At 40.0% G+C, this 9,173-nt stretch overlaps 1 protein-coding gene across 8 annotated transcripts in view; it reads right to left on the bottom strand.

Annotated features, from left to right (window-relative positions):
- Positions 1–4,267: 4,267 nt before the first annotated feature.
- PARP6 (poly(ADP-ribose) polymerase family member 6) overlaps positions 4,268–9,173 on the bottom strand; it is a 29,606-nt gene continuing 24,700 nt past the window's right edge. For 7 of the 8 annotated variants that reach the window (XR_014021690.1, XR_014021691.1, XR_014021692.1 and 4 more), the window contains 3 exons: positions 6,007–6,086; positions 5,221–5,284; positions 4,977–5,049 (listed from right to left, as the gene is read on the bottom strand). Coding sequence is in view for 1 of the 8 variants with exons in the window: in XM_081292105.1 (XP_081148231.1) it covers positions 4,540–4,642; positions 4,965–5,049; positions 5,221–5,284; positions 6,007–6,086 (332 nt within the window). In the remaining 7 variants the exon portion in view is untranslated. Of the gene's footprint in view, positions 4,643–4,964; positions 5,050–5,220; positions 5,285–6,006; positions 6,087–9,173 lie in introns of those variants that run through there. The other variant, XM_081292105.1, reaches the window with a different exon arrangement.

Genomic DNA, 9,173 nt, shown 5'->3' with positions numbered 1-9,173 from the left:
AAGTTTTTTTGTTTGTTTTTAATGTAATTGTTTATCTAGGTTTTCTGAGGATCCTGTAAAATGCATAAGCACTTGGAAGCAGGGAGAAGCCTGAGGAGTCCTTTTTCAGTCAAATGGAGTACTGCCTCAGCCAAGGAGACTGTCAGCCTAATAACTTCCAACCATCTTTCTGTAGCCCAGAACTGCTAGGACTTATTGGAAAGTGAAACCACTTATAGGGTAGTCTAAACTTACCTACCAAGTTGCTCCCTTGGATCACATCCTGCGTTCTCCTTAATCCTTACAAGTATAGACAAAATATGTGGAAGTGTAAACAGACCCTACCCCCCAAAAGCAATCTGCCTGGGTATACTTTGTCACTTTTCACCCTAGGAGAAGGTAAAGCCTGAAAGATCCTGACACTGTAATAAGACTGGAGAAAGGGGGGGAGGCTGGGGTTGTGACTCAGCGGTAGAACAAGAGCCTAGCACGTGTGAGGCTCTGGGTTCGATCCTCAGCACCACATAAAAATAAAGGTATTATGTCCAACTATAACTAAAAAAGACAAAAAAGAAAAAAAGATTAGGAAGGGGACATGGACAATTGAGATTTGGAAAACAAGAAAAGGCATCAGGTTCCTCCCCACCATAAGTCCTCCTGCTGCAGTTCTTTTTTACCTTGGACACACTCTCCATTCTTGTCTATGGCCTGTGTACACTGGCTGCCAGCTGGCTGCCAGCTACCTGACCTACTTGTCCCAAGGACAGCTAGGATTAAGTAGACTTTGAGTCCTCTCTTACGTAAAATATTTTTCATAGGCAATGACTTTAATTTAACAGGCGGCATCTCTGGCTCCATCTTGGGGTGAGGTGGGGTGGTCTGAAACTCAATTTGTGGAAAGTCTTGTGCTCCAGGGAGGATAATGACCCTTTATATGAACTGAAGTCTACCTTATTCCTGGGGACAGAAGGCTCTAGAGGCATTGTATGATACATGAAGCTTCTTTTCCAAAATTGAATTTTTGTACCCAAAATTGGTACCAGAAGCTGAAACATCCCCAAACCTCCATCCAGAATCTTCCTGTGAGAAGCTGGAAAGTAAACCAGACATGACTCAGCACCAGATTCTTCTCCCTCTCCCCAGCCAGAATGAAAGAAGCAAGCAGGCTCCTCCCCAGTGGATGGCCACATCCTCACCACAAACTAAGTCATGGTCACACCCAGCCTAAATGGAAAATTACCAGGAGAGGAAGGACAAGAAGGTTAAACTCAGTTTTTTAATTCTCAGTCCAGAATCACAGCCATCTATTCTCCAACTGGAACTAATTGAGGAAAACAGTTCTCTTCCTGCCTCTATCCCTAACCAAGTATATCCAGGTCTAAAAGAAGTGATGCTGTTTGAACCCAGATCTATTTGAAAGGTAGAAGGCTGATGATGCCTTGTTGCTCACACCTGGCTTTAACAGACATCCAGTTTCCTCACCTCCAAGGTAGACAGGACCAGGTTGGGGAAAGGGAAAACCCTACTCAATATTCCCTCCAGGCTGCAGGAAGGTTCCTCTCCAGAACGTTTCCCTGCCATTAAGGCATTCTTGTGTTTGTGATGTTTTAATTGGACTTATTTTACCTCATGTTTTGAATTTTATCATATACAATTATCTGTGGTTTACAAACTTCTCAGATCCACAAAGTCCTGCTTTTCTGTGAAGCACTATGAAATGGTCTATTTACTGTTATAATTTTATTGGCATAAAGATTATGATTATGAATATGCTATTTTTAAGGAGATACCATGAGGCTAGCTCAGTTATTTGTTTTTCTGATATACTCTAGTTCATTCCTTCTTATCCCATCACTTCCTACTACTTGCCATATCACATGCTGAAATGCTTACAACTGAGAAAAATCTATTAACAAATTCTGAAATTGAACAAAAATGTAGTTATACCATGTCAGTAGCCACATACCTACTACATCCAGTTCCAGGAACACCACTGAGGACTTTTTGAGAATCTCCAGGGAAGTAAAAGAGTAGTTAAAGAGCTCAGGTTCTAGAGTTGGGGATATTGGTTAAAAACTCAGTTTATGCCGAGCAAGGTGGCATACACCTGTAATCCCAGCAGCTCAGGAGGCTGAGGCAGGAGGATTGTGAGTTCAAAGCCAGCCTCAACAGCAACTCAATGAGACCCTATCTCTAAATAAAATACAAAATAGGGCTGGGGATGCGGCTCAGTGGTCAAGTGCCCGAGTTCAATCCCTGGTACTAAAACAAACAAAAAAACCACACCACCAACAACAAAAAAGCCCAATTTACTCTAACCCATTAAGATCTCTATAGAAGGGCTAGAATTGTGGCTCCGTGGTAGAACGCTTACCTAATTTGTGTGAGGCACTGGGTTCGATCCTCAGCACCACATAAAAATAAACAAAGGTTAAAAAAAAAAAAAAAAGAATGCTTTAAAAATATTTTAAAAAATAAGCTCTCTAAAGAAAACCTGTCTTCCAATTTTCTAATCAGGATTAAGTGAAAAAAGTATCTATAAAAGCTTGAAAGCCACAGAATATTAGGTTTAGGAGTCAGGCTGTTGTCACTAGTTGTAGAATACGGTAAATTACTTGTCCTCTGTGCCTCTGTTTGCTCATCTACAAAATATCAATAATACCACCTAACAGCAACATAGGCTTGTTATGAGAATTGAACCAATGTATGTGAGAGCTTTCACCAATGCCAAACACACAGTAAAATAAAATGTTAAACAAATTATTAAAATGCTTAGCATAATACCCAACACTTAACCTAGTAAGAAATAAGAAGTGTTAGCTATCTGAATTACTGCACAGATGGGTTGCAAAGGTTCTCCCAGGAGACAGAAATTTCAGTTAGTGTGGGCTCACTGATAGGTAATTTACTTGGTGAAAGAGGTATTTCTCCTAAACCAAGAGCCTTAGGAAACTTACAGTGTTAGGACATAGTAGATGTTTGTTTGTTTGTTTATTCTCTTGAGATGGGGTTATGTATATGTCTCACTGGCTTGCCCAGGCTGGCCTACAACCAGGCTCAAGTGATCCTTCTGCCTCAGTTTCCCCCGAGTACTTGGGACTAGAGAAGAGCATTACCACACCTGACTAGAATGTAGTAGTCTTGATCAAGAAGGAGTAAAGAGCCAGGAGCAATGGGGTATAGCTGTAATACCAGTGGCTCAGGAGGATGAGGCAGGAGGATCCCAAGTTCAAAGCCAGTCTCAGCAACTCAGTGAGGCCCTAAGCAACTTAGTGAGACCTTGCCTCAAAATAAAAAATAAAAAGGGCTGGGGATGTGGTTCAGTTGTTAAGCATCCCAGTACAAAAAAAAAAAAAAAAAAAAAAAAAAAAAAAAAAAAATCCCCCAAAGAGCATAGGGTATCTAAGTAAGAAAGTATTTCTAAAGTACAGCAGAGGTAATGAAAAGACAATACATAGTCTAGAATAGGCATTATAAATCAAAAACTATAACAGAATTTAAAAATCTACCTTTGTAAAGTCAGGCTTTTAAAATGTGTTTTGCACCTTCTGTGCTTATATGCCCATTTTTATTCATTAATATTTCATAAAATATTCAGAAACATCCATTATGTCTCAGCAATGCTTAGAACTTTAAGAAGTACAGCTTGAAAGGCCAGCAGCCTTTCTTAAACAAAACCCCAATTTTCCAAGATTATCAAGGTGGTGAAGGAAGGCAGCTGTTTCAAGATAACTGTTTCAGTGAGTTCCATCTTCTCCCTACAGAGAGTCCCATTGCAAATCTTCTTCTGACTATCACCCCCACATACACACACCTTTTTTGTTTTCCAGTACTGGGGGATTGAATCCAGGGCCCACACCTGCTACAATCCAAGTCCTTTTTTAAATTTTATTTTGGGATACAGTCTTGCTGACTTACTGAAATGTATCCTCCTTCCTCAGTCTCCTAAGAAGCTACAGTTTTGTGTCACTGTATATAGCTCTTCCCAAACTGCACTTATTAGAAATCTGAGTTACTCTGGCCTCAAAGGCCCTTTTAAATCTTGATTAACAATCACTAATGGTATTCTTTATTCTCAGTTTCATCTGCATGACTGATAGATTTTCTACCTTTACCCATTGATACAAATGCTAACAGATCTGTAGAATACAACATTAAAAGGACTCAGCTTTGACTTCATACAACACAAATAGTCCTGACTATGGGAATAGTCCACTCTTCCCACTCACCCCCTCTGGAACCTTGGGGTAGGTTCTGGGCCAAGGCTATTCAGACCACAGTGATCATATCCAGTCCACAGCACCTTCCATTTTATTGTTTTATTTACAAACAGAGTGAAGTCAATTGGGCAAATCAGGGGTTGGAATCAGTCTGGGCCATCCAAATGTGGAATGGTTCCTGGATCAGTCTCCACCATGAAGGTTGTCTCTTCTATCCTTTTCCTGCCCCTTGACAATGGCCTCTTGATTCCTCAGGGCAGCCTCACCTGCTGCTCCTGAGCCCTTTAATGAGGGCAGATGGATCCTGGGGGAACAGGGTGGTACGAGGGCTGGGGCCCCCTTAGTTTGTGTAAACCTGAGTTCCGATCACACGCATGATTTCCTTCTGTATCTTGGGGTCCTGAGTATTAATGTTGGCATCGCCCACCTGACCATCCTCATATCTGCCAAAGACAGGGCGAATGTGAGCATAAGGGAGAATAATACCTGGATAATGCCAAGTAGTAGAACTGTATTTCAGAGGGTGGACACCCCATCCCAAAGTTAAAACCCTTGCTACTTTTAAAGATGAAAGGGATTCAGCTTATCTGGTTTCCTCTAAACAGATCCCAGTGATTTGTACTCATCCCCATCCTCCAAGGTCAAAGTCCCAGTGCCAGCTCTACTCATGCAGCAGGAGACAAGTCTCAGATAATGGAAAAGGACTTTTCCCAGTACCACCACCCTCACTCTTCAAGTATTATCCAGGGTCCCTATTAGACTTACACAAAGAAGAACCTTGTGCAGACATGGTCGGACACAGGGCACACCCAAATGTTCCCATGCTTCTGGAGGTCCTTAGATGTAATCACTGGGAAGAAGGAGGCCAGAAATTATAGATATGATGCTTAAGGCACAGAGTCCAGGTAGGGGAGGGAAGACATGATGCTTCAACATCACCCTTGGCTGGATCACATATCAAAGATGAATCAGAAATAAAGGTTGGAGAACCAATTAAATTAGGACTGGACAAACTACCTACCTTCACAAAGTGCTATACAATTTAGATTCCGACTCTGCAGGAACCTTGACTGAATGGATCGAGTCTGAAAAAGAAGGAGACAAAGGTGAACAAAACCAAATATATTGTTAGGGCTTTCCCCAAACAGACTCATTAGCTGGTGATAATGGGGATAGGGATTAGGGATCTCCTGAGCTTCCAACCACCCTCCAAAAGTTTGCTTTCCCATAATCAGTCTGGATAGGCCCAAGGCTTCCATCTTTACTTTTTTTTTTTTTTTTAAACCAGGGGCACTCAGGGCTGTGGCGGTGGCTCAGCGGTAGAACACTTGAGGCGCTGGGTTTGCTCCTCAGCACCACATAAAACTAAATAAAATAAAGGTATTGTGTCCAACTACAATTAAAAAAAAAAAAGAAGAAGAAGAGGAGGAGGAATTCTTAAAACAAAACAAACAAAAAAACCACTGAGCTCTATCTTGTTAAGTTGCTTAGGGCCTCACAGTAAGTTGGGGAGGCAGGTTTTGAACTTGCAGTCATCCTACCTCAGCTTCCCAAGTCGCTAGAATTACATGCATGAGCCACTGTGTCCAACTTATCTTTACATTTTCATCTAAACTCAGTCTCTGCTTTCACACTTAGGAAAGAAACCACATGTTACTCAGGAAGTGTGTCCACCTGAAGGCATACCTAATTCTTTTAAATGAGCTTCAAATCACCCCAGATCCACTCTTTCCCCACCCATCTTTGTAACCTAAACTAGCCCCAGAGAAGAATCCTACCTCCTTACAGCAGAGCCAACTAATAATACCTGGGGGATGGTATTCATCCTGTTATATCTCTGGACCAGCTCATCCTTGGAGGGCATCCTGTGCTGTCCTTTTCCCATTCCTGTCACAGAACAGCAAGCTCTGTTCAATCATCGATTCCTTAATCAAATATTTACTGAAATACCTACTATGTATCAGGTACTGAGCTAGACACTTGGCAATATAGAACCAAATAAAACAAGATATTTGCTCACACAGAATTTAGTCTGGTGGAAATTACAGGCAACAAACAAGTAATTACAACACAGTATGGTAAGGGTTGTGATGAAGAGATTATAGAGCACTGTGTGATCCAGAGAAGGGGAACTGCCTAACCCAGGGGTTTGAAGAAGTTGTCCTTGTGACAGGCTGAGAACTACAGGACTGAGAAGAGTTAGTTAAAGGGATCAAGTATTCTGGGCAGAAGTAATAGATATGGAAAATCTGCAGGAAAAATAAAGTCATGTGCCTTAGTTTGTACAGAATGGCAGAGGAATTGCAACGAATGATGGGGGAAAGGTAAGCTACCCTTGTAGGTCATATTAAGGCAACTGGAATTTATCCTCAGAACCCCAGGGAACTATGAAGGGTTTTATTCATAATGGAATAACACTGGAAATGAGCCAGGAATTAGGGGACTAGAAGAATCAGCTATCAATACCTCAGTATAAAATGACAAGCTGAATGAAATGAATGGAGAGGAAGTTACCAGAGCAATTCAGATATGCTCTAGTCTCAAAGTTACATAAAAAATTCTGTTCAGTCATTCAGGAAAAAAAAGGAGAAAGCAGAGCACTTACATGATAAATTTCCACAGGTGATCATAATGGCAACTAAACTGAAGAATCCTACCTTTTTTTCTCAAGTCTTGAGAAAGAAGGGCCAATTCCTTCTAGTTTACACATTATCTAAAATCATAAATCCTACATCATCCTTACGCCACAATAGAGAATCAATGTTTATAACTTTATCGACTATACCAGAATTTTTAGAAAAACATGAAACAATGCCTGTGTCCCTACTCCCAAATCTTTTTGGCCTTAGGATAGGACCTCAGTTTCTGTACTTAGCTTTATCACAAAGGCCTCTAGGAGAAGAGAGAAGGAAAGAAAGGAAATAGAAAACAGAAAAAAATAATATTTTTTCCTCTTTTTGAGGTACTGGGGATCAAACCCAAAGGTGCTCAACTACTAAGCTACATCCCCAGCCCTTTTTATTTTTTTGAGACATTTTGAGATGGGGTCTTGCTAAGTTGTCCAGGCTGGCCTCAAACTTGCAGTCCTCCTGCCTCAACCTCCTAGTAGTTGAGATTACAGGTATGTGCCATCACACTTGGCCAGGAAGGAAAACTCTGGGCACTAAGCCAAAAGAATCTCATTACTCAGAAAGTAATGAGAGCTTAATCAGAGAGCTCCTCAGGATGAGACAAAGGTAAAAACTGAGGAATTCAGATAAGTTTAGACCTCAGTCACACACAATAAGATTCATGCACACATTCAATAAATATGTATCAGCAGTTACCCTGTGTGGATTACTCACAACCTTTGTTTCATGAAACACTGTTTATAACAGGATAATAAATATGTAGAGACCTGACCCAATAACTAAGTCCAAGAACTAGAACTCCAAGTGACTTATATCTAAGGGTAACCACACTCCTGAGATTTGGGTTATTATTATTTTGTGGTGCTGGGGATCAAAATCAGTTTTTCATACATGCTAGGAAACCACTCTTCTACTGACTTACATCCAGGGTTATTATTCCTTTGCTTTCATTTTCCTTCTTCTTCCCTTTTTTATTTAGTTTTATCTCATATACATATATCCCTAGACAGTGTTTAATATTGTCTGCTTTTGGACAATATAAAAAAGGCATCATGCAGTATATAGTCTTTTGGAAATTTCATTTCTTTACTCAACATATTACTAAGATTTTTCCATGCTGCTACATTCTAATGCTGTCATTTATTTTCATTGCTGAATAACAATTAATTGTAATATTACACTAGAATGTATTTATCCATTATTCTGATGAGCGCTGGGGCAGTTTCCAAGGTTTGCTGTTATAAACAATATTGTTTTATACATTCCTGTATACATCTTTGGGTGTGCATATGCTGGAATGAAAATGCTGGGTCAACAGTGATAAATCTCTTCAGCTTTATGAAATAACACAAAAATTGCTTTCTAAAATGGTCACACCAATTTATATCCCCATAGACTATTAAAGGAGATTCTGCTGATCCACAATTGTCAGCACAATAAAAAATAGTATCAGATTTCTTAATACTTGCCAATCCACATGGTACTAAATAGGTCATTTTGGTCGTAACTTCTCAGAAATTGCAGGTGATCAGTTTTTCATATTTTGGAATATGAAATACTTCTTCAGTGAAATGCCTGTTTATGTCATTTGCCTATTTTTTCAATAGGCTGTCTTTTGCTTCTGATTTATAAGAATTTTTACAAAACACTTTTTTTTTTTTTTTGGTAGCATTGGGGACTGACCCAGGGCTTCACACATGCTAGGAAATGCCCTAACACTGAGCTTACATCCTCAATCTGTAAATTGCATTTTTATTACTAATCTTATGTGGTAACATGTGTTTTTTTTTTTTTTTTTTGGTACCAGGGATTAAAGTCAGGGGCACTCAACCACTGAGTTACATCCCCAGCCCTATTTTGTATTTTATTAGAGACAGGGTCTCACTGAGTTGCTAAGCGCCTTGCCATTGCTGAGACTGTCTTTGAACTTGTGATCCTCCTATCTCAGCCTCCCAAGCAGTGGCAGCTAGTAATAAGTATTCCAAGAGTCTTCTCCTGGTTTGTACTTTGTTTTTGTCAAATGGAAGTTCATCTTTTTTGATATGTAATTCCATCTTTTTCTATTCTCTGGAACACTTTGTATAAGATTAGGATAATTTGGTCCCTGAAAGTTGGGTTTAAGACTCATTTATAGCTGAATACAGCAACACATGCCTGTAATCCTAGCAACCTGAGAGGCTGAGGCAGGAGGATTCCAAGTTTAAAGCCAGCCTCAGTAAATAAGCAAGACACTGTCTCAAAATAAAAAAATAAAAGGGATTGGGGATATAGCTCAATGGCAAAGTGGCCCAGGTTCAATCCTAGTACAAACAAAACAAAACAAAACAAAAACCTACTTATAAAA

Source organism: Spermophilus citellus, assembly GCF_964194105.1.
Source record: "Spermophilus citellus genome assembly, chromosome: 4".
Lineage (NCBI taxonomy): Eukaryota > Metazoa > Chordata > Mammalia > Rodentia > Sciuridae > Spermophilus > Spermophilus citellus.
The sequence above is the reverse complement of the archived record's forward strand: the minus strand, read 5'-3'. Positions and strand labels throughout refer to the sequence as shown.